This window comes from Anarhichas minor, unplaced genomic scaffold (genome assembly GCF_050575085.1).
Source record: "Anarhichas minor isolate MPS153535 unplaced genomic scaffold, ASM5057508v1 ptg000026l, whole genome shotgun sequence".
NCBI classification, from domain to species: Eukaryota; Metazoa; Chordata; class Actinopteri; order Perciformes; family Anarhichadidae; genus Anarhichas; species Anarhichas minor.
Window position 1 is genome coordinate 11,673,857 of NW_027466472.1, and position 26,268 is coordinate 11,700,124.

The 26,268-nt window shown below is 42.1% G+C and overlaps 2 protein-coding genes across 3 annotated transcripts in view; one reads left to right on the forward strand and one right to left on the reverse strand.

Annotated features, from left to right (window-relative positions):
- Positions 1–1,269: 1,269 nt before the first annotated feature.
- Positions 1,270–11,860, reverse strand: nmd3 (NMD3 ribosome export adaptor). 2 transcript variants are annotated; one of them, XR_012956206.1, is made up of 17 exons: positions 11,739–11,860; positions 11,254–11,342; positions 10,420–10,554; positions 10,234–10,330; positions 9,753–9,833; positions 9,322–9,450; positions 8,411–8,501; positions 7,577–7,655; positions 6,959–7,055; positions 6,393–6,510; positions 4,631–4,776; positions 4,156–4,268; positions 4,003–4,075; positions 3,699–3,805; positions 2,864–2,934; positions 2,524–2,708; positions 1,270–1,875 (listed from the first exon to the last, which is right to left on the reverse strand). XR_012956206.1 is itself a non-coding variant. In XM_076100618.1 (16 exons), exons 2-16 carry the CDS (start codon positions 11,295–11,297, stop codon positions 2,575–2,577), a joined length of 1,515 nt encoding a protein of 504 aa, XP_075956733.1. In that variant the 5' UTR covers positions 11,298–11,342; positions 11,739–11,860; the 3' UTR covers positions 2,286–2,574. The 2 variants fall into 2 exon arrangements, 1 of the variants encoding a protein (XP_075956733.1); XM_076100618.1 differs by lacking the exon at positions 1,270–1,875 and having other exon boundaries at positions 2,286–2,708.
- A 3,409-nt stretch (positions 11,861–15,269) lies between these two features.
- ppm1lb (protein phosphatase, Mg2+/Mn2+ dependent, 1Lb) overlaps positions 15,270–26,268 on the forward strand; it is a 37,717-nt gene continuing 26,718 nt past the window's right edge. The window contains exon 1 of the mRNA XM_076100756.1: positions 15,270–15,668. Coding sequence (XP_075956871.1) covers positions 15,270–15,668 — 399 coding nt within the window. The remainder of the gene's footprint in view (positions 15,669–26,268) is intronic.

Below are 26,268 nucleotides of genomic sequence, written 5' to 3' on the forward strand. Positions count from 1 at the left end.
CGTATTACGCACCAACCACAGATTGACTAACGCGTTTGTCTTATAAAACCACCCAAAGTCTACATGCACACTCGGACACAAAACATGTATATATTTAGGCAAGCATGAAACAAGGGCTGAGAAAGCGTTAAACGTGAATAACCTGAACCCTAAACAAGGACCGCCAATAGAAGAAGAAAAAACGCGCACCCCAAAAAACCCCGAAAAAGTACTTCAAGTAGGCCTACAACTTGAGAAGTTGTGCCTTTTGTTTTAGGACAATCATTTCGGGAAATCTTATCTCCTATCTGCTGAAGGTTTGCTGACATGCTCAATTCATGCACTTGACAGCACTTTGTATAATAGATGTGTAAACACGGGCAGTGCCACCTTGGTGCACTGGTTGCGTATGGATACACTGCGATTTTGGATGGATGAGGACTGGTTCATAATGCCAGAAATGTTGCATGAATAACATTTTCCCCTTGCAGAGATTTAATAGGCCAACTCTGTTTAGTATACATATTTACATAAACCAGTGCTCCGCTACATGTAGGTTGTAAACCAGCATTCAAAGCAGAATCAAAGCTCCAACAGGATCCCAGAGGTCTTCTTATACTGAGAGAAAGGTAACAAGGGCTCAGTTTGTGCACCAGCAAAGGTGGCGAGAAAATCAGGTCAACAGGAGGTGGTTCAGAAAAAAAGAAGCAGCCCTACTCTTAGTTGGCGTTGCCCAAAAGCACACACACAAACACACAGAGGGGATTCAGCTCATTCACTTTCCCAAGTAGATCTGATTACCGTTAACAGCAAGCTCAGGTTTGTGAAAAACAAGACTGGGCCGCCGCCTCCTCCTCCTCCTCTTCAAGTTCTAATGTGAGACAAGTGACACAGAATAATACAACCTGGGACACACACGTTCCTCCGGTGTCTTAGATCACCTAAAAGCCTCAAATCTGTAGTTCTGAACAGCCATGCCACTAATATGGTGACAAAGAAAAACCTCTTAACTCCTCAACTCTTGAGTTAAATTGTGGTTTGGATTTTATACTGATGAGGAGGTGGAGTGTGCAAACGTAATTGTTTTATATTTTCGAATCAGGGATCATGCAAAATCCAAAGTTTTATGTTAAAATGTATATATACTTTTCTCCCAAAGGGTTTTTAAGGCAAACTGCTTCACAATGTGCTCTCCAATGTACTCTCCTCTCCACCTTTTGTTCTAATAGAGTTCTAGTATTCTGTTAGAACCGAGATATATGGGAAATTACAATTACTTTTCATAAGACTTTATTGATATTGCTTATAGAATGCTTTCGTTTCTTTTTCTTACATAAAGAATTGTATGCAGTGCATTCAATTTGTGTATTGTGTTCCGTTTAATCCGTACAAGAGCGTGAAATACGAGGTGGTAATGTTACATATCAGACCATTTAAAATCTGCACATCATTTGAAAGTGTTTAGCCATTTCTTTACTTATTACCATAAATCAATGTTACTTGTTCAAAAGCACCTCATTTGACAGCTTCATTGTGAGGATGTTTCTGGGTGTAAAGTGTCCAAAATATAGAGTGGAATCTAGCACTGATGAAGCTCAGATGCGTGTCTGCAAGTACCTTTGGTGTACATTAAAATGTGACAGCTTGCAGTACACAACTGTTTACACACGAGCCATAAACAGGTGAGGACACTTCTTACTCAGAGCAGCCTCGATTCTAATTTGCATCTCCAGCTGCAGCCCGCATCAGAGCACAGACGGCAGTCGCTCTGGCTGAAAAGGTGGTGAAGCTGGGTGAGTATTTTGAATAATGTCCATGGTGGCAATATGACGCCATTTACCAACACAACCTCTTCGGATGCATTTCTTCTCTTTTGTTAGTGGCCCAAAGCTCCCTCTGGTGGATACACAGAGCAGAGAACTTGACAATGAAAATCACTGGTCTCAATTCCATACTACCCGATTCTACACGGGTGTTAAATAAGTAACAAAATAATTATGTATGCATTGATTTCTGAGTGTGCTGTTGATGCAAACTATCTTCTCTCAGTGCACAAAGGAGGAGTTGCTCAAAGCTGGTAAAATAAATGTGGACACACATTTATGGCAAAACAACAAAAATAAGTATTCAATCTTAAGATTTTTTTTTTGTTAAGTTTAATTGGAAGCAGCTTTCATAAATTGCAGGTTATCTGACATCACAAATTTCTCTGACAATAAGTTACTGCATATAATTCATATGTGGTATGGATAAGGGACCATCTAATGTCTTTTAAATCCCCCCCAAAAAAATATTCATGAAAAGTGTGGATTAGGACAAATTAATTTTGATATAGTGAACTAGAAGCACTCAATTTCCACATCACTTCAAAATGTTAAATGACAAAGAGAGCACTTTAGAAGCACATTGGTTACCAGGTGGCACCATAATAACCCACCATGTTAACTGTCATTACATTACAGTCTGATGACACATTATTATTCAGTGGTGCACTCAGTCCTCAATCTGCTCTCAGTTCTGTGTGTAATTGTATCACGGGCGGACCTGTATTTGACAGATCAGCTGTCAGTGTCACACAGGAAGGATGGGAACCGGTTACTCCGTCATCATGTCGGCACCCTCTTCTCCTGTTGCATCTGTCAGGCTGAGCTCCTCCAGCATCTCCACCAGGGACACACATGGTGCTCCGTCATCCTCGGTGTCGCTCGCCGCTGGCATCTTGGCCGCATCTGAAATTCAAAATCCACCTCTTTTCATTAACTGTCTAATACATCATCTATAATGAGCGTGTGTGACATTAGATCTATTGTCATCTTAAGCAGCCATGGAAACAAACATATCAACAGAAAGGCTGACGTGAAGTCTGCAGTGTGCAGCTGCTCACCTCTGTAGATGTTAACATTCTTCCTCAGAGCCTCATCCTCCTCCAGGTCCTCCAGGAAGTCCTGGTATTGTCTGAAGACCGAAAAGCAAGTTACAGGAAAAGCCATGTGGCACAACATTACAGGATACGTGGCATTCACATTTTACAATTATTCACTAACCTACCAAAACAACATCATATCTTTAGTCGCCACTTAGGTTCCAATTGTTTCTCATTATTTTCTGGGAGAGGGACTTTTTGTGCCCAATTCCTCAGAGACTAAAAACATGTTTATTTAGGTATTCTCTAAGGACACGGTGTGCTAAATGGATGCCCTTCATTTTATAAAAGAGTATTTCATGAGAACTTCTTCAAGCATTAATTTAAGGATCATTCTGGGGATATTTTACATTTCTCAACATATCCCTTTAAAAGACCAAAGCCTGCATGATTTGAGTCTACTAACAGGTATTGCCTGTGTAGTTTCATTACTGTTCAGAAACTATTAAAAAACATAATTGACCCACACTGTTGACTGCCATGTTTTATTATTAAACAGACACATGGCACTGTAATTTGAATTGAGTCAATCCAACACCGTTCTGCTGCTGTAGATAAATAAATGCACTACTTACTCCTGATTGTTTTTAAGCAAATGTAACTCAAACCCTACAGTGTCTAGCTGTTATAAGTCATTTATTTAGCCTTTTAAAAGTAGAATATCACACGCCTTATCCTTTAAAGATGACTAGTTACACATCAAATATGCACACCAGACAATGTTTAATAAAACAACTAATTCTTGAAGCTTGAATTCACTTCAAGAGGAATCAGAAACTCGGTATGTCTCTCCTACCTCTCATCATCTGTGTCGTTGTCTTCCCGGTCTCTCACCATCTCATGCAGTTTCCAGTTCCTGCGCCTCACCCTCCTGCTGCGGTTGTAGCTCTTCTTGATCAGGACCTGAGAGGGTCCACATTCAGTTTGTACAAATTAAAACCACACAACAAACTTTTCTCATGTGATGGTATTTTTCCACGGATGTGATCAAATCTACAGTCAGTATGTTAAATTGCCACTAGAGGACAGTGTTCAACAAGACGACAACAGCTACTCAAAGGGATCATGGAAGCCCTGGTTTGTTCACTGAGGAGTCTCACCACATCAGGAACGTGGTTTGGGTTCATCTTATTCAGGTATTCATCATTGACGTTGGAATTGGCAAAGTCAAATCTGTAATGGGAGAAGTGAATACGGCATAAATTGTAACGCTCCAAGCATGTGACCAACCCGACCAACATACTCGTACTCACCCCAGCACCAGGTCTCCGATGTTGAGCAGGTGGCCCAGGAATGTACGGCAGTGATACTGCTGACTGGTGTCCATCTCTGATGTTTTCTGCACCCACACCTCAGCCAGGGTGTGCTGTAACAAGCACACACAAACACACACGGGGGGGGAATATAAATGAAGTTTGAGTCACTAAAACAACATCTTGTTCTTTTCCTCCAGTGAGTTCAGACAGCTGCATCGATAATGGTGCAACATTCAGAGCGAAGCGAGAGCAAACAGTGTCCCTACAAACCTCATCTCCTGCACCATCGAAACAAACACTCCCGTGGAACACACCGTGTCCCTGTCGTCTTGGCCTGAATCCCGCATACAGACTCGGGGATAACGTAATGCTTCGCTATTGATTTTGCTTCCAAAAAGAAAAGCAATGTTCCTCCATAATGCAATCTGTTCTGCAACAACAACAACACACACACACACAAACACGCCCTCACCTTATTGGACCTCACGCCCGCTCCAGCACCCAGCTTCTGGTTTCGGATGATGTCGGTGTCCATAACGATGAACTCCTCCAGCTGCCGCCGGTTAACGAGACTGTAGAAGGGGTTTCGCCAGTATGTGTTCCCGTCCACCTCGGCAACTAGTGAGTTAGAGATTATTCATGAAAATGTGTGAGCACGAATGATATAGCACCGTCTGTTGATGCATTAGATTGTTTTTAAACTTCAAACTTTAAGTTTCTTTATCTAAAAAAACACATGGGTCATAAAAGTAGCATGAATCTGTCAGTGTTTTTCTATCTGTACACACAGACAGAATGATGTGTTTCCGTCTATATTGCAAGTAAACTGAAGACGACAAACAGCTACGCAAATATTTTTAATACTCGAGTTAATTGCTTACAGCAGCCCAAATCTGCCAAACAGAGCTTTGCCTCGAGGCTGTCTCAGCTATTCAGCCTGCTCTAAAACTTTCTGCAACAAAAATAGCCTGCTCTTTGAAGAGTAATTAAAACCGTGCGAGACGCTTACAAAGTGACGGAAATCTGCCGAGGAGCGTCTCAGCCGCTCACAAAATGAATGATTACACAGAGGAGGCACGTCGTCGCTAATTGTCAGCAGTCTTGTATTGATTATGAATCCCTCAAAATAATCTCACTCGGCTATGACGGCATGCACAAAATATCTTTGGTTTTGTGTCTCGAGTTAGACTGTCGAGTTAGACGGCTGTGATGAACATGTGGTCAGCAGACGGGCATCGAAGCAGTGATTTGGGGGGGGGGGGGGGGGTATCGAGGCCCCGCCCCCACACACACACCCGAGCCAATCACAAGCCGAGTACAGCTACAGTTCATTAGCGTGAGCCACTTAGCTACTATGTTAGCAGAAAGACCAAACAACTAACCCTAATATCTCTAAAACTACATTTAGATTAAACTGACATGTTTTATTACACAGACACGTGATTGGGAAACTATTTTGATAATCATTTGACTGCTTTTATTTATCAAGCAGAAATCCCAAAAATGATCTGATGTGACTAGTAAACAGAATTTTGGACTGTTGGTTGAACAAAACAAGTAATTTGAGGACAACGATTACAATTTCATGCCAAAACATTAAAAGAAAGTAATTTTCACATTAAAGTTACTACGAGGAACTTTCATGTAGTGCTGGTATTGGCGGTCCCTGTGGACAAAAGCTGACATGTTTCTGAGCTCTCATTGAACTGCAGCAGGGCCCCGACAGACGGCCCCCCACAGTCCTGGTTCTGGTTCTCTCATGCGGAGATCCGGCTGCTGGTTGAAGTCGAACAAAGATATTCAGTTCACAATGATTTAAAAGAGAGAAAAGCACTAAAGCTTGAATCAGAGATGTTTGGATTTTTTCAGTGACAAATACCTTAAATAATGAATCAATGTTCTTGAATAACATTCTGTTCATCTACTTGTTGTTTCAGCACCAGTCTTGTTAAAGTTTTTGATTTTATTTACGATAAGCAAACAACGAGATGACGGTTTGTAAGCATGTCTACTCTCCCGTGTGTGCAAATTGAAAATGAGCTAAATCTTGGGGCTAAATTCCTCATTAGAGAGCACGGAACTTCTGATGTCCGTGCATAGAGCTCACATTACTGAAGAAGTGAGTGTAGGAATTTAAACTACAACTCAGCTGACAACAACCAGACTCAGACTGCATGAATATTTAGTCAGTCGGACCCGTGAAGAGACGCTGCTCCAGCAGTAGAAATACTCACTCTGCAGGGTGTTGGGATCGATGAGGTGGATGGTGCTGGTGACCCGGGCGCACACGCAGACTTGACCCATGTTCCCCAGGCTCTGCGCCAGCCGTGGAGAAAGGCACACTACGTTGTCCTGACGAGACAAAACCAGACAACCCAAGGTCAAACTGAGGTCGAACGGAAAGTAAAAAGCACTTTGGACTCGCGCTTTAGTAGTTAAGAAGCGTCTCTGTCTGAGACTTGGAATCTAGTCCAAGTTCAAACACAATGATCCAATTAGGCGGCAAAACGAGCAAATCTATTTTCTAATTTCTGTTTTCATTTGTTGAAAATGTTCCGCATGAAAAGTCAAAAACAAACGTAACATGAAAGATTCCTGGACAGCCTCAGCTTTCCATCTGCACATCATGAAGCAGCTTTCTAACACAACATGAACTAACAGAGTGAAGATGTGACGTGTTAAGAAATAAGACAGCGCTGGCTCGTCTGTGGTGATGAGAGTATCTCAGCTCCACCAAGAGATCCAGAGTGAAACTAAATCCAAGTTAAATTAAAAACAAATAAAGCACTTTGCTGTGTACCTTGCAGACAGGTACGATCTCCATGGAGTAGGTGCTCTTATAGTTGAACGTGTTTGAATGGATGTCGTGAGAGATGAGGCGCAGGGATGTCTTTGACCTTTAAAACAGGAGAGAAAGTGTTGATTATTAAATTATTAGTGTTACTATCAGACGTCATTCAGAGACAGCAGAGTTCACATTGTCACAGTTGGATAAATTATGACAATAACGGGGCATAAATGTAAGAGAAGATGTTCCGCACACATTGAATAGGTTTGTGTAGTCTAACTCACCTTATGTGACTGAGTTTGTGATGTTTGAGGTTTTGTAAAAACATTTAACGAACACAATGAAGCACACAGATAAAATAAACTCTGTTTTCTAACAGAGCTTCTTTATTAGGACATTTATTCCCTTCAACCAACATTTTGATAAACGCCTACTAGCTAGTTGTTTTTCCTGTGACATTGCCACATTTGCTCATAAATGTCTGGATTGTTGGGTGAAGACTGAAAGCAGGCAGTCAGAATCATTTTGAATGCTCTTGTGATTAGCATTTAAATAAAGGGGGAATGATGGTCCAATACGGAGACTCACAAAGACAATGTTTTCATAGGCAGAGATTCGGGCATTTCTAACCTGCAGGGCACGGTGCACTGGAGGAAGTCCACCATCTTCTGAGCGTGCTGCCTGGTGCTATAGTAGAAATCAATCCCATCTGAGAGAGAAGAGAAACACCATCAAACACCTCCACCACGGAATTCAGCACAGGCGCGCCTCACAGGACGCGCCTCACAGGACACACACACACACACACACACACACACACACACACACACACACACACACACACACACACACACACACACACACACACACACACACACACACACACACACACACACACACACACACACCGATGGGAGAAAATATGCCAGCCACATGTTGAAACCTTCATAAAGCTTTTAAAGTCGTACCGAGATATAAAGATGAAAAACCCCACTTCACAATCTGGTCCAAGAGCACAGAGAGCTGCTGCTGAGCCTTCACTCAATGCACATGTGTGTGTGTGTGTGTGTGTGTGTGTGATAGCATCTCTAAATAGAGTATAATTTTTTTGCATTGTAGGAATCTGGTATGGCATGCCTGCTCTGATTACAGCGCGCTGATTAGATGCACAACACATGTCTTCCTCTGAGGCTCACACCAGGACAGCTGTATGGACTGATTGGCACCAGAGATATGCATGCACGGCTTGCTGTCTGGTACGAGGTAATTAACATTCAACACATTATGTTCTGCTCAGTTCTACTTCACATTAGTTACACCGGTGACGAATGAGACAAGTCTCCAACTTTTCAGTGTAATTTGGTTGGAGACCCTAAGGAATATAGCAAGCCCTCCCTTTAATGATATGTATACTAACATACATGAACAAATGAAATGTATACAATCATACGTCATTGACCTTACCATTGACTTCTTTGATGTTGAGGGCATTCTTGTGGAGTTTGTGCTTGAGGATCAGCTGCTCTAGATAGTAGAATGTCTTTTTATGAACCGTCTGTAAAAATAAATAGATTCTTCAGCATCATCATCATCATCATTTTCATACAGATCCTTCCAGCCGCCACCTTTGACCTTTCAGAAATACACTCAAGTTAAGAACTTTAGCGGTATTGATATTTCTAGTTCCACTAAAAAGTATAGTTGTTAATTAAAACACATCCTGGTGGCAAAGCACTGCTGGTAAACAAGTGAGAACAAGTAGGCCGTTCAGCATTTTTGTTTGCTGCCGATTCCTAACTTCCTGTATTGCTTCACAGTAAAAGCTTTTCAGTGACGGGACTTTGGCTTTTATTGTGAAGTATCTGCTGAATGGGTCAAGTTATATCACCAGCGGGAGTATCTTCGCGAGCTTATTTTAACGTAGCTAAGTAGCAAAAGAGGATGAAGGTTTTAACCTATAACTGAACAGAATTTGCCTGTTTCTGAGCAATCATCTCATAAGTACCCAGTCTCTGTAGCACTGCAGCTACGCTAAGTTTACCGCCACACATCAGTGATGAAAGATAAACTACAACCTGAGGATTTAATGTTCAAATTCCTGCTAAATAAACAAGGTTTTTTTCTTTACATAAAACCGACACAGAGCTTCAGATTTTAATTGCCAAATTACACAAAATAACAGGATTGCGAAAAGAAAGAGTAAACAGAGTACAGTGAATGAGAGGAACCAAAATAAACACATTGTTATGAGAGTAAAATACAGGGTCACCATTAAAGGGTGCAGAAGCAGATGCATGCATGTTTCCAGCCTGGAGCATAAGAGATATAGATATATATATATATATATAAGATATGTCATTAAACCAGACTCCTACCTTCTGCCTAACTTGAACCACAGCCTTCCAGAAGTCCTTGGCTTCCACACGGTGGCAGTCGTCACACATCTGGTACTGGATGACAAACTCGACCACAAACACCTGCTGTAGGATAGCGCCATTCATCACCTGAAGAGGTAAAGAAAGAAAAAGTTACATCTTCTCCAACTGTTTGTCAAACAGCGACAAAAACTCTGCATATACAGTCATTTCAGTGCCATTTAGATACATCTGACCAGTGGGAGACAGCTTCATACAACAGCACAAACAATAGAGTTGGCATTGAAAGGCACAGGACTCAGGTTCTCACTAAAGGTCAACAAGATGAGATGGCAGCCACTGGCAAAACTCACTTCTCTCAAACACACAGACATCCCTCAGTCTAAAACGGACAACTCACAGAATATCTCTCTCCCACACCGTCTTCTTACCTCTTTCTGGATGGTCACTTTCAGCTTAATCCTTTTGGAGTGGGGCTCTGTCCACAGGAAGCCAGCGTCAATGAGACGCACCTGTGAGGAGAGAGTTGAATCCATGAAGTACATGACACAATATTATAATAATGCAATCCATGATAAAAGAACACTAGAAACGTGAAGATTACAATGTTTATTTGTTTGTTTGAACTGTTGAGGCCATCATTTCTCATATTGTATAAGGCAGCATTATATTTTAAGAGGCTATGATAAAATGAGTCCATAGCATGTGTGTAAGCTAAATTTAATTATATTAATACATAATAAGTAAGCTCAGTAACAAGATGGGGCTGAAAGCATGAAGATAGAAAAATAAGGGACGGGACAGGTTACACACTTGACTATTTACCTGCAATGTTCATTTACTTTTTTGTGTCTTTTTTGTGAGTGAAAATATGCTAGTGTGTTTGTGAAGTTTCGTGAGGATCACACTTACTTTGGTCATAGAGCTCTTAATTTTTTTCAGGCAAAGAGCCAGCAGCTCCCTGGACTCCAGAGCACATTTCATCCAGGTGGCTGGAGGCTGCAAGTACCTGCATGAAAGAGGAAGGTGTTCAACTTTGTATCACGTTAAGAAAAAGCATGATTGATTTCTGCTTGTTGTTGAAGCAATGAAACAAACCTTTCACACTGCTTGCAGAAGTTCACCGTGACTTGCTTGGGGATCCCCTCCGAGATATCCACCTGAGTACGCAGGCAGGCCACACACATGTTGGCTGGGTTGGGAGGAATGGGGACGCCACAGGTACAGCACAGGCTGAGGGGGGGGGGGAACATTGGTGAAAATAAATAAATTATGTGGCATTTTACACCTCATACATGTACTATACATTACTGCTGACTATTTCTCTAAGCATAACTTAGTCATGATTTCTGTTCACTTTAACATGATATGCTAGTTAACAGTCAGACATTTAAAATGTACATGAGATCATGAATCATAGAAATGACCATTTCGATTTCTATGTTTTTGTCAAAACTACATAAACATTAACATGCGGTTACTCTAAACAGCAGTGTGAACAAAGCTTCTGACAAAACTCTGGAAACGCTGGCTTAATTTTGGACTTTCAATGAAAAGACAACATGCTTTGTCAATACAGCTAAAGGTTTTGTTATTCATAGCTTGTTAATGCACTAGCGTGCAGCGACTGTTCGTCGTTTACCAATAATCAGTAATTTCAACAGTAACACAGAGGGCATGATGTGTAATCTTGAAAAACAAAAATGACTGTTTACTATAATAAATGACCAATTCTCCAGTCTAGTTCAGCACAAAATAAGAATTGATTATTAATCACACACACTTGCAGACTTAAAGTGAACAGAGAAATGTTAATAGTTACAGGTGTGTTTCCTTCTATGACATGTCAACATGTCATACTTGAGGAAGGTTTATGCCAGGACTCTGACAATAAAAAGCATTCGAGGATATTAATACTATTTGTTCACTTACATATTCCCCTGGATGGTTGTGGTAGGAGCTTGAATGTACTCCATCGTCAACTTGACAGGTCAGTGTATGTCAGCGGATCTTTATGAACTCTGAGGACAAAAACGTGACAGATTTAACTGCCACAGCTTTGGCAGAACACGCCTGCTAGAGAACAGCCAACGTTAGCTGGTAGCAAGCACAGAGTATCGACTACTGACATTATTTTAACAGCAAGCAAATAACACAATAGAAAGGTTTTCTTGTTCACATTCAGAAACAAGTAAACAAAGACTGCTAGATAATTAAAAAGGGACAGTGTATGCTATGTTAGCTAACTAGCTGCTAGCTGATGGTCTACGTTCAGTATCAGACAGTTAGCATTAAAGGCTAAAATGCTAGTTTTTACGAGTGATTTTGAAAGATATTCGTGAATAAACAAGAACACAATGTCAACTAAAAGTATTCGACAACTACAACTGGCACAAGCGAGTGATGACATAACTTACTGGGGTTATTTCGACGTGAAATCCACAGCACACTTGAAAATAAAGTCGTCCACGTTTTCCCCACCGAGGACCAAGGAAGGAGCGGTGACGTCATGCAATACGCAAGGACCCCGGGCCGGTCTTTGCTTGCCTGAATAAAATTCCTTCAAAAACATTTTCAAAAGTTAATAAAAGGCTAAACAAAACATATTTAGCAATGAATTATTTAATCAATGAATCCACAGTTCCGAACAACAGTATAAATACAGCTGTTGAAAATCCAACACAAGAATAAAAGGTAAGCTTTGACACAAGGCTTCCATAACCTACTGTACTAATTATAAAAGAAAAGAAAAAAGAACAGAATAGAATAAATGTAATGTTATGTCTTATTTAGATAAATAAATCTTTCCCTGTTGCAACATAATAAGGATAGGCCTTAAAAAATGTATGAAGCTAAATACTGTATATAACTTAAGACTACTGTGCAGGCTAGGCCAGCAAAGTGAAAAAACAACTTAAATATTTTCGAGAAATTTATACAATATTACACCATTTAACCTTAACTTGGACATCAAAAAAGAAACAGAAAAAATAATGTAAGATTCCACGTACTTTATTTTCAAGTAAACACACTGCCCGGATTTGCAAATCATTTTAACAACAATATCATAGTAAGGAGAGTCTAACATTTATTTGACTGAATTAATTATATTTTCTTGAGGACATTTTGTTTGACTTAAGAGAGTTACTGTCCACAGCATTTGATCATATTTTGTGACCCCTCACAATTCAGAACACAGATCCGATGACCTATACCTATAAACAAAACCTGAATTGCATATTTTCCCCCCAAAACCATGAAATATCCAATCTCAAACAGTCTCCATATTGTGGCGCAATCTCCTCATTGGAACAAATATTTGTTCACAGTGAGGACTCAACCAAATAGCGACATGATACTATGGGTCACTCTCCAGGGCAGTGAAAGAAAATACAGCTACAATTAAAACAGAATGGGAGAATGACTTTCATGTTGAAATTGAAGATAAAGACTCGGATGATATGGGGCTCAACCAATTTGGCTGTCGTATCACTAATAGAACAAAGGAACGACACTTTAAGATAAATAATAGACTACATATTACCCTTGTGACACATTTCAACTCAGCCAGATCTGTCAATGTTTTGTAATAAGTGCAAGTTTACAGAAGGATTACACGTTCACTATTTACTACAATGTGTATATTCACAAATCAATAATAATAATAACTTTATTTATTTATATAGCACCTTTAAAAACAGAAATGAAGCAGAAAAGCGATGATATCACATAAAAGCCAGTCTGTGAAAATATGTTTTAAGAAGTGATTTAAAAGAGATTACTGATTCTGCGAGCCTCATCTCCTCAGGCAGCTCGTTCCAAAGCCGAGGGGCCCTGATGGCAAAGGCACGGTCACCTTTAGTTTTCAGCCTTGACTTTGAAACAGCCAGAAGGGCCCCACCTGAGGATCTAAGGCTGCGAGCTGGCTCATAGGGGGTCAACATTTACTCTTTGGGGCCAAACCCATACGTGCTTTAAAAGTGATCAGTAAAATCTTAAACTCGATTCTAAAACGAACATGGAGCCATGGAGAGAAGCCAGGAATGGGGGGATGTGACATACTTGTTCAAACAGTGAACATTTCTCATTCATCATGCATTCTTGGTACAGATAATCCCCGAAGTATTCCTCCTAATTCATTAAAACTCATCTTCTGTGTTAGGAGAAGCATTTTTTTTTTTAAAGTGGGTGTCATAGGGCAAAAATTAGCTGCTGGACCCTATTAATCCCTTCCCCTAATAACAGATAACGTACTCTGATGGTGGTATATTACATGAAACCAGTTGCTGTGTGATGTTTTGATTACACACAAAATATTTTGGATTATGCACCATGTAAGCACAAAACTATCTGAAATAATTAGGAATTGAAGACTTTTAATGACACAAGGACTCTCCTCAAAGATCTCTTTAAGGCCCTTGTCATGTTAGTCAATATCGAGCTTTAACTGAGCTTATATTCAATATGCAAAAGGAAATTGGCAAAACAAGGCCCCTGTGTTAGAATGAATCAATCCTTCGTTTGTGAGCGCACCTGCAATGGCAGCTCTCTGGATGCATTCAAGTACTATCGGAAATATCTAAACTTACAACACACATTAACGATCATGAATAAGCAGGCCGAGGAACAGTGAAAGGAAACGTGGGAACTTATCAGCTACACTACTGAGGTGTAAGTATTAATGGACAATATGCATACAGGCCATATTGAATGGTGAAATGTTGTCGTCTTTTCATGGACATTTTATTTAAATACTGCTTTATGCAATTTTGGTAAAAAAAAAAGTGCTCTTTTAGAACTACCTAAAAACTAACTGAACTGAATTCAGTTTGGGGATTTAGATCATTTCAGTTCAAGACCTATGGGGCAGTATTTTTGTGAATGTTTTGATTAAATTAAACCACAGATGCTGGAACTCTGTTTCCACTTCTTCAACTGTTGTGTTGGTGGGAAGGGCTCAACATTGTAATTTATTAAATGTCAGTGAAATGATATATTGATTGTATGATCTCAATGTGTTATCATTCAACAAGTTTTCCAATTTCCAATTCCAAGCGATTCCAATTTTTATTTGGATTTTTATCGTGTTTTTTTTTTATGTTGTTCTAATGTCTCTATAATCCAAGCACTTTGTTTGTGCTCTGCAAATAAAGTTGCCATGACTTACACATTTCTGTACTCAAATACATTACTATGTGCAAGATATAATTCAAAGTTTTAGGAAGAATTTGGACCAATGTTATGTGGAGCAGTGGAACTCACTTATACTATGGGTGATAATGTGTACTATACTACCCAGCCTTATTTGTGGGTACTTTGTGAAGTTTTAAAAGCCAAACTGACAGAATTGATCAATAGCGATTACCCCACACTGGCTCCTCTGGATCTCTGACTCGTTTGAGGGACATTACGAGCTGCACCTGAAGGCAGCACCCTTGTTTAGTCAGTCAACAGCAAAGAGTCGCAGCCAGTGTGGCAGCTGGGAATGTTGGGGGCTTCGACGCGGACCGCTATTTTCAGGACTGGGGACAAGTAGCGGGGTTGACCTGGAAGAGACTCTGCCCACGGCTCTCATCTAGACAGACACACACTTTGCAATCAAAAACAGGCGACCTGTGATTTGTGTCCCCAGGGGGGGGTTTGAAGTCGGTGGTCTGCATCAGATGGTCCACGGACAGCCGGTGGGGGCTCACTGCGGGGCTGCGTGCTAGAGGGGAACCAGCAGCCGGAGCATCGGGTTTGTTTTCCCGGTCTGAGTGCGTACGCGTACACCGTACCTCCTCCTTTAAGTGTCACTCGGTCAGTCAGTGTGATTCGTGTCCCGGGTGTGAAACGCTCGGTTTAAATGTTTCACCGCCACCAAACCACTCACACCAACGACGATGGACTGAAATCTGCGGCGGCGGCGAGCGACACACAACCTGCCGCGATTTCCTGCATGTAAATAAATGATAGAGGATACGATGACCCTGCTGTCTCTGTTAGGTCGGATCATGCGTTATTTTCTGCTCAGACCGGAGACCTTGTTCCTGCTGTGCATCAGCCTGGCTCTGTGGAGTTACTTCTTCCACACGGACGAAGTGAAGACCATCGTCAAGTCCAGCCGGGATGCGGTCAAGATGGTCAAGGGGAAAGTGGCGGAGATGATGCAGAACGAGCGGTTCGGCGGGCTGGACGTCCTGGACGCGGAGTTCTCCAAGACCTGGGAGTTCAAGAGCAACAGCGTGGCCGTGTACTCCATCCAAGGCCGGCGAGACCACATGGAGGACAGGTTCGAGGTGCTCACCGACGTGGTCAACAAGAGTCACCCGTCTATATTTGGGATTTTTGATGGCCACGGAGGAGAGGTGAGTACAAAGAGGAAAATGAAAGGCAAAATGTCGTCTTTGTCTGTCTGTGTGTCTCCTCCAGTCCACGTTACTCTCTGGCTCTGTCTCTCCAACAAAATACATGTGTGTGTGTGTGGGTACCCAAGGGCCCCAAACTGAGCTGTAGGGGCCCCAAAGTGTCTGGGCTAAGATGCCTTAAGTGATCTCCAAGTGTGTAGGCTATTTATCAGTGTTTTGTATGTATCCAAGCTGGTCTGGTTCACTGTCGACAATGTATTAAATCCACAAGTGGCGCGAGCCCAAAACTGTTAAGATGAAAGTATGCTTAGGACATCAACTTTTTTTAGACTATTATATTTATAAATAGCTTAATCAAATGTTGAAAATGATATAGATGCCCATCAAAAGTGATCAGACTTGAATTACACCTGCTTGTTTTGACTCTTCAGAGGGAAAGGTTGTGTCAGCTGATGAATGAGTGATCTGATAACTGATTTATTACATTAGATGAATCAGTTGATTCATTATTATAACATAAGATTAATGTGGGATGTTGTGATCAAGTTGCGGGGCCGAAACAAAAAAGCAAACATGAGCTGCGGGGCCCCTGTTACAGTAACTCTCCATATTGTTTAAACAATGTGTACATTTTCCTCTGCTGGACCTGGCCCCCAGATTTGCTGTATGGTTCTTTGATCAAGCACAAATGAATTCAGGAATATGCAACATAAGCACAAAGCTGAGATAATGAAGGTCTTCATTTTGGCACAAAGACCCTTTTTACAAGACGGGGCCTCAAAGTTGAGTATTAAAGCAGGAGCCACTTTAAGTCCCTTAGTTGATATTGTGTGTTAGTTGTTAGTGCACATATAAGTTTTCAGTTGATTTAAGCAATTGGCAACGCAGCCTTGGGCATTTGTCAAGCATTTGTGGATAATTGGAGCCGGGGCCCATCCTCAACTGTGTGTAACATCCCACATGTCCTTGCTTACAGCCCTGCACACGCATTCACCCACACTTAATCTGTTCTCTTCCAAAAAGGCAAGGGAACTGCATCTTGTCTATTTACAGCTTAAAATCCAGCCAAAAATATCCATGTCTCATGTTTTTCTGTCCAAAACAACATTTTAGGACACAGATAGCACAGGCCCCATGGTCTAACATGATTAGAGCTGGAAGGAGGAGGATGAACTCAAACCGGTGTGCTTCAGAGCGCATGTATACCGCCGGCTGAGCTCAATATGAGCAAAGCAAAACTGTCTGCCCCCTTTTTGCTTTCGTCAAAAGAATCTGATGAATTATCTCATGTTGTTTTTTGACACAAATGTGACAAAACGACCCTTGAAAAGAAAAGAAATGTCGGTTAAAGGGACAAAGAGCATTTGAGATGACGCCCCAGTTTGACGAGAACATAAAAACACTGATTCATCATGAAGTCGTGGTATGCTTGAACCCTGCATTGTTTCTCAGGACAGTATTTATGCGACAGAGCTGCTTAGAAAAAAAACACAAAGTGACAGAGTAAACCATTTTCCTTTGTGTGTTATCCTCTCGTCTCTCCTCTTTATACTTCAGCTCGTACATTAAACATGAATCATTTTGTGATCAGCCTGTTCTGGTTTGCAGAGGAGCTCCGTGCTGTTTTTAGGGCCGACATCAGCGACTGTCTTCAGTTTGACCGCTGTGGTCGGATTGAGGCTGAACAATAACATGCTAAAAAAAGGCATAGAGGATAAATGTTCTTTTAGGGGAAATTAAATTTAAGGCCTTGTCGCTGACTGCTGCAGCTTTTGACCAAAAGTGGTCATTGGATTATTTCCCCCCCGCTGGCTCTCTTTCCTCGTGCTTCTTCTCTCTGTGGAGTTCCTTTTTAGAGACCAGTGATCTAACCTGTGAGCGCTGCTACAGCTGTACCACACACACGGTTAAGAGACGAGAATAAATAAATGGTGAATAGGAGATATATGTTTGTGTATCTGACAGAAAAAGGAGAAAACGAGTGGGAGAGCATCTATGGTGAGAGTAAGAGCAAGAAGAGACGGTTCAGATTCGCCCATGTAGGCGACGAGCTGTTTTATCGCTGCATGTCCATGGGCAACAATTTGGTCTGTTTTCATTCCCACGCCCTCTTTTGAAGTGTGTGAAATGGTTGCCAGACAGCAGCCTTAAGAAACAACTTCTTCTCTTTAGCGAATCTAGATTTATTTATTTATTTGTTAGCCAGGGGGGCATTGGATACAGCAGAGGGATGCTGTGTGGCACAAGGCAACACCAGGAACACTGGCTGCCTCAGCTGGCTAATTAAGTGAGGTGTCAGCCGCTTCCATTTCTCTACACACACACACACACACACACACACACACACACACACACACACACACACACACTCTCTGCTCATCCAAAGCATATAGACAGTCATTAAAGAAATGTCAGACTTGTGTCACCATCTATCTAGCATCCAAGACTGCAGCATCAACAGGTCTTTGACACTGTTTACAAAGCCTGTAATGGACAGAAATGTAATTTCCACGTGAGTGTGCCAACTAATTATAGATTCAACATAAACATCAAGAGAAGAGGTAGTGGAACCAAATGCAATTAGGTCTTCAACTAACTCATTTTTTCCTATTGAGTAATCTGATTATTCCCTCAAGTAATCAATTTTGTTGTTTTCTCCATACAATGGTGAAAAAGCTCAACGTGACATCTTCAAAATGCTTTTTTTTTTTTTTTGCTTTCTTCTTTGTTATGCCATCGTCTCACACACACAGAGTTATTGTAAATGCAGGTTATAAATGGAGCTTTTGCAAGCTAGGAATCTCAGCACCTGACGTAACCACTGTATAATTAGTACTGACTGGCAAAGCAATCACACGCTGTGAAAATGATGTAGGTATGGGATGTACAAAATCACCCTCAATGCATCTTTAATGATAGACCTTTTGTGTGGTTTTAGATTTAGTGAGACGTCTTTTAGAAACACGCTTATATCATTTCTTGCCAATAAATGGATTAGCAGATTGGTATCGATCTCATGTCTGTGCATCCATTACGGAGCTGGAGCTGCGTGTACTGAGTTAAACAAATATGGTATAACAACTAGTATGTATTTTTTCACTTTTGAAAGGCAGGCTAGCTATTTCCCCTGCTTCGAGTCGTTGGCCTAAAATAAGATAATGTCCACCTGGCTCTAGCTGCGTACTTGGAATGCAAACACGAGAGTGCTATCGAGCTCCTCGTCTCTCTCTCTTCAAGACAGCGAATGCATGTACCGCTCAACATTTCCATCTACGCCGAACCGTGACAATCTGCGTTTGCAGCATGGTGATTTTAATCCTGTGATTCCAGGATGTGAGTCCAGGATGTTGGGAGGATGGAAAGATAAGGAAGCCATTCCGTTTATTACCAGCTACATCTTCGGTCAATGCTAAATACCATGTGGAAATATATCTTTCTCTATGTCTCCACACACCACTCGCACACAACAACCAAATTCAATTTTCACGTGTGCAAAAAAAAAAATCTGTGTTTAACGTGAGCACGTCCATCGGCGGTGTCGTATTGGATGATGGCTCGGAGAGGGGATTTATCTGTTAAATGGAGATTGATTTTTAGGTGGACACATGGGAATAACCTGCATGAAAGCGATAACCCTGGGCTCTCCATCCACACAACAGCAACATGCACCATTTCTTTCCCCACACTGGCATATAGAGAGTCAACGGCACGCTGCTCCTCCCTGCCTCGCTGTCAGGTTGTGGCTTCAGGCGCTGCAAAATTACCTTAACTGTTACTGTAGAGTACAGAGAAGACGTTCACAACAAGGCTGTTTAACTTGAGTGCGGGGGCTGCTTCTCTGTTTTGCCATCCTATTAGCTTTTGTTCCGTTTTCTTTTTCTATCACGGCTCACTCTTTCATGTAGTTTCGATCTGTGTTGTTTGTTTGTGAGTGGGTTGTGATAGGTATGCAGTTTCTAGCTGTGTGGGAGGCGGTTGTAGACTGCAGAGTAAAGAAGTGGGAGAAAAAAACCGCTGAAACCACAGCGACGATGACCATTTTTTGGAGGGATCCTCTCTGTCTTCATTCAGCTCTTAGCTTGTCCTTTGTCCACCTTTGCTTTATTTTAAGGCTGAATGGCGTTTCATTTTCAACTTCATTATTCATTTCTTGAAATGAACAGTAGACGAGACTTTTGAGAGCAATTGAAGCAGTGGTGCAGCATCGTTCACCTTCTTAGCCACTCCACAATGAAGGACATGTTCTAGTCAGAGAGGCTGTTGTTTGGATTTTAGATATTTGAATGTGTTCGTGTGCGTGTTTACTCCAGGAGCATCGGGGTGTGTTACGTTTATATACTAAGCAGTTTGAATTCCTCCAGAGTTCGCTCTCACTGGAGTGATGAAAGAGAGAGCCGGCATGTGACTAATTGCACTGTTGGCATTACAGGATTAGAGAGCAAACGAAGGGAGGGAGTCCGTGAAGACCAAGGACAGCAGTGTGTGTGAGTGCATGAATATTTATGTTTGCTCTGCTTCTCCTTCATGGACGTTGAGGACGCACACGGAGATGAGAGGAGCAGTTCGGTGTTGTCTGGTCTTCCAGGGAGAGACGACTTCACTGTGAGAGGCTGAAACGCCAAAGGCTTATCAGGACCAGGCACCTGCGTCACACTGCTTCACATCACGTCGTCAATCAGTGCCCTTAGCAAGTTTATAAAATAGACTTATCAGGCACTCATTTTAAAATAAACTAAATAAATTACATTTTTAGAATTGTTAAAGTGACTATAATCAATATTTTTATATGGACAATGGATCACGTGACTACTTATATGTGAAGGGACTTTTTGGTAGTGATGAACCAACAGAATTATCACATGAATTTGCAGTTTCCTGCACCAACTACTGGTGAACATAGTGGAGCATTTAGCACCTAAAGAGACCGATATTTCCCTCAGGTGCTGGTGGAGACCAAAACAGAGCTAAAAGGAGGGTGAATATAGGACCTAAGTTCATCAGGTGGTCACAAGGATGACTCCAACTGAATGCTAATGTTGCCTCATATATGCTGGATGCGTAAATAGGCAACAGTTTGCGAACAAGTTTGATATATCAACTTAAAAGGTGATAGTATGTCATGCTATGTGTTTACAGCTCGTTTCTGCTGCCACCGTGTGGCCTATAAATCGGTTACAAGACCTAAAATCCCTCTCGTAATGTGGTTTCAGCGTCCAGCTCATTCCCTTCTATAAACCATGACATACATGACAGGCGGATTTGCTCTGCAGAATGGTGTAATAGGGCTTCAGTCATACACTCAAGTGTCCTTGAGTGGGACTGAATTCCTGCACTTTGACTGTACGGGGCAAAAAAATGAGGAATTCATCTAATTAGGGATCAGCAAAATTGCTCATTACTACCGTTATCCTTCTGTGCCCTCCTCTCTCACTTGTGGCGAAAGCATTTCAGCCCTTCCTTGATGTTAAGTGAAGCGGAAAGCGGAAAGCACACAGGAGTTCGTGTTCTGCTGGAAAATACTAGTGTAGCAGAGAAGAGACCGCAGAGCTTGAGGACTCTGCTGTAAAGTCTTCTGACCTTTTTGGTAATTTGTCCCCGGTGGTGAGGTTTGTTTTCCTGTCGAGGAGCGACTGAGGAGTTTAGTCCCTGAGTGAAACACGGCAAATAAATGAATGGAACTGTTGCTGTCAAGCAACCTAAGTGTTTGGCCCTGGAGTTAACATCGGTAACCTCTTCTTTTCCACAGTCGGCCTTTTCCGTGAAATAAATGTCATTCAGGAATCGACTCATTTTAATGATGTTTTGTGTCTTCGCCTGAAAACACCTTCTCCTCTCTTGAGATCAGAGCATTTAGGAGGTTTAAGGCAATCTTTAAGATTTCAGTCCTGGTTCAGTCCTATAGGCTCAATCACCATTGTGTTACCTCCTTTGGCGATGGTGACTTAACAGACATTTATTTAAGTGAATATCTTTGAGGTTGCCACTTTAAGAATAACACGCCCTTCCGGTTTGAGAGGCGTTTGTGACAGGATTGTGTAGCGCCAGATAAGAGTACCTTCTTCAACCCCAGTGTGCCGTCCTTCCCTTCTGGCAGCGACTGCTCAATAATTTAACACCCTCTCTGTCAAAAACATCTGCTAAAACCCCCCCTGACTAAATATGCACGCACCTCTAAGCAGAAGGAAGACACAAGGTCATCGTTCACACACACACACGTCACATATCGCTGTGTATGTGGAGTTTTCTGGGAGGAGGTCTTGTGTGGAAAGTTGTTTACAAAGTTTGAGCTTCACGGTGTTTAGCTTCTCTTTTTTCCCCCTGCACTTCACCCACTCCTCTCCCAGTGGGGCTTGAAAGGGCTGACATGGTGCCGAAATGTGGGTTTGGTAATGGAGCTGTTGTTTTGTGGTTGCCAAATCCCCCCCACTGTCACCCTGATTTCGCATTTCACTTATTCCCTACCCCCCACTCCCTCCATGTCCTCTTCTCTCTTTGGGGGTTGGCAGTGACTGAATAGGCCATGTCAACCTGCTGTCCCGCCCCCCCATTATAGCATCTCCCCTGACCCCACTGTGTCCACTTGCCTCGGCTGCTTGCCACACTCGGTCGCCCCATGTGATGTGTTCCCGATTAAGCTGCCAAACATGCTGGTTGTGTTGGAAGTGTAGGTTTAAAATCCAATTCTAGACGTTGCAAAGCTCCAAGTCTGGCTCTGAATGCACAATGCTCGCCTATACAGCACTGCATTTGTCCTAAGCAGTGCTATTACAGTTGTACAGTCTTATGTGTGTTTTTGGTCTGTAGCTGATTAGCAGTCTCTAAATCTAAATCAAATCACATGACTGGAATTGACTGGGCTGCATGTGTTCTTCATTTGAGGATCACCTATCATTTTAATCTGACTATAGGAGCCTAAGTCTGTATGCCAGCGCCGGCTCCACAATTGTTTGTTTGTCTGTGCGTGATTGAGAAAATAGATGAGTCAGTTGGAGTTTGCCCGCTCGCCGTCTTGGCAGTGAAGGACGGCGGGAGAAGAATGTTGGCTGAGAAAAGGTAGCGAGTCACAGCTGTTCAGAGTTAGCGACATTGGTGCGACTGTGTGCGCAAAGAGACCGGGCCGGGATTTTTGTCATGATCACAGTTGTGGCTCTTCCTCACATCTCGCTGGCCAGATGGGCCTGTGTGTAGGGCAGGTGCATCCTGGGAAACAGAAACAGGCCCCCTGGTTGTGTCTGTTTGTCTCTTATCACCCTCCACGTCCACAAGTTAATACCCCATTTGATACATTTTAAATTAAGTTCTCTCGGATATTTTTACGATAGTTTTTCTGTCGTGACTTACTCTGACTGTACGATTCTACTCTCGCGTGGTAAATGGTATTGCATCTATATACAGCACCTTGCTGGTCCTTCGACCACTCAAAGCGCTTTTCACAACATTCACACATTCAAACAGGCTCACCAGGATGTAATCTAATCATTCACAGCACACTCGCACACCAATGGCAAAGGCTTCGGGAGCATGTTGGGTGTTCAGTGTCTTGCCCAAGGACGCTTTGGCAAGTGGACTTGAGTAGTCGGGGATTGAACAGCAGATCTTCCGATTAGTGGATGAAGCGTTAAGCGTTTGCATTCTGGAGCTGATCTGCCACACACATGTTGCTGCACACTTCCAGACATCGATCCATCCAGACAGGAGGAATGCAGCCAATATGAGTGTTTGATATTTGCACATGGTTTCTATTTACTGTGAGCTACAAATCTTAAAATACACTCTGTGCTGAACCAACCCTGAGCCAGGTTGTCTTTAATTCACACTGTAACGAAGGCTCACGGGATAAGACAGCATCGGACTCCACAGCATGTCGTTAATTTGTGCTTGTGATTAAAATTGGGAGGTAGAGGGATCTTATGTGCACACAGATGTGTGTGTGTGTGTATGTGTGTGTGTGTGTGTGTTCTGCATGTATTCTTAGGCAGAGTATGTGTGATTGTTTGTGTACCAGGGTATTGCTGGATCATTGCCATGTACCGCTGATTATGGCCCTTTGCGATTTATGACCTTTAGAGCTCTTTCATCCTGTTGTTTTCCTCTGTGGTTCCAGCTTTTTTTTCCAGGGCACTTATTAAGAAGGGTAGTGTCGGGGCAATCTAACACTGGTGAGGCTTTCTGCTGAACCATCTGGTGTGTAATGGTTAGCTAAAGTTCTTGGTCCTAAGGAGAAAACAGAAGAGGTTGGAGAGAAAATGAAAAATACAAAACGGGGATGAAGAAGCAGACTGAGAGTAATTTGCTAACAGATTGCAGACGAAGCTCACATGTTCATCAGGATAACTGCAATAAATATACTTAATCTTCTACACTTACGAATTTTAAATTGATTCCAATCTGGATGTATCCGACCTTTTGTTTGTAATCCTGATCCGTGTCAACAGTGGCTAAAGGCCACAACTAGCAGGCTGAGTGTAAACCCCGCTCTTCGCCTATTACTGACTGGGACGTGGCTATCGGCTGGCTGCCAAAGCTTAATGTTTGAGGCCTCCGGAGGTATCGTTGGCCTCATTCAGAAAATCGGAAATGGGTTGTTCGCATGCTCTGACCCCAGTGATATAACTGCTCTCACACACATTGGCACTAGGCATTTGCCGATATGAAATTTCTTTGTTCAGTAATCTTAAAATTATCATTGTGCTGTATCTCAATTCATACCAGTAGTTAATGCTAACATGGCATTACAATATACAGTACAGTATAAAGCGTATGTATAACTCAATACCATTCATCTTACTCAAAGGTAAAACCAACCAAAGAAAATGTTTTGGCCATTTTAAAATGAAAATGACTAATTTTGACAAAATGACCCTTGCAAAACCAGTTTTTTTTTAGTTGTAGAGCCTCAGAAGTTGATGTCCTTTGCAATGAAGTAAGTCAAACCGCATTGTATCTGACACCAAGGCTGCAGCTAACAATCACCTGCTAAGAATATAAAACGGGTACCTCACCTGTCTTATATTCTGAGCAGGTAATTCTTAGGGGCAGTGGTGTTTTTTGAAATATTATACAGATACAATTTATTTAGTAAATACAGTTTATATTCAAAATAAGTACAGACAGTAACAGTACACAGATCAGATGCAAATAAAGAAAAAAAGATGATATATGAGCCCGTCGGCCGCCCCTGATCTTTAAATATCAGCATTGGCCATTGGAAAACCCATATTGGTCACCACTACTAAAGATGGTTGGAATTATATTGGAATAATGTGTTAATGTGATAACTTCGAGCTGCCACAGACATCGGTGCACTATTCATTAGGACAACAGATCCTGTGTGTTGGTAAATGGGTCTCATTTATAGGAGCTTTGCCGTACGTGTGTCTGTGTGCTGAGGGTCACAGGCTGGTGATGGTTCGGGATGGATGGGAAGTTTAGAGGCAGATGAGCAGGGTTGGTAATTGATTAGTGTGGTGCAGAGGAAGCTTACGGTGATTGGAGCTAATGCTAACAGCTCAAGGCTCTTAGGACGTCTGCTCTCTTCCTGAGAGCGTCTCTAAGCCGAGGCTGAAAGGAGAAGAGACAGCGGGGCAGATTAGATTTACACTAATCCCACTGGGGAGATTGGGACTATACGTTTTCTCCATGGATTCACTCTTTTTTTCCCCCCATCCCACTCCCACTTGTCTGTATTTATTTCCCCAATGAAGCCCTCTTTCCCTTTTCAATATGTTTAGATTTCCCCCTTCCTTCTAGTGCATCCGTTTACACATCCACTACCTGTATGCATTTGTGATCCTGTGAGCGAGAAGTCTGTATGTTTCCCTCTTCCCGAGTTGGTTTAATAAGCTTATCCAGCAGCTATTCTTACAGCTGCTCAGAGGAGGAGAGCTGCTTCATTGAGGGGGAGAAGAGAGGAAAACGATGGCATGGATGATAAGTGCCCTCATTCGGGTCAGGAGAGAGAAGGGTATAGAGGGTGGTGGGGAGACCAAGAGGGGAGGAGAAGGTTTGACAAAGCAGTCCGCAAATAGTGGGAGAAAGAGCTTAAAGCTGTTGTTAGGAGGTGGAGAAAAGGCAGGGATTTCTTTCAGAGGAAATGGGGATAAAAACAGATGCTGAAAGGCAACGCCTCGCCAATGGCCTCAAGATTTTCCAGGCTTGCAGCACAACTCGTGTTAGACAGACATAACTGTACAATACGCTATGAGTTAGTTTGTGTTTGAAGTCCCATGGGATTTTTATTTTTATTTTTTCATCTTTTGATCATAAGTCTGTCAGACTAAAGGCCACGGCACCATGGGGCAGTTCCTCCTCCCCCGAAAAAGCATGACATACTTTTCCACTTCTTTCTTCTTTTTTTTCATCTTCTCTCTCACACTTGCTCTCTCTCTCTGTTGACCTTTTCTCTACAGTATTGTGTCTGTTTTCTCTCTCTCTCTCCTCTCATCTCCTACCTCTTCATCCACTCCCCTTCCTTTTGCCTTTCTTACTTATCTCGCCTCTCCTTTCTCTCCTTCTGATCGCTTTTGTCCTCAGACATCAAAATCTGTCATTCTGTGTAGGTCAGTATTGTCAAGGGACTGCAATTGGAGATGTGTGAGGG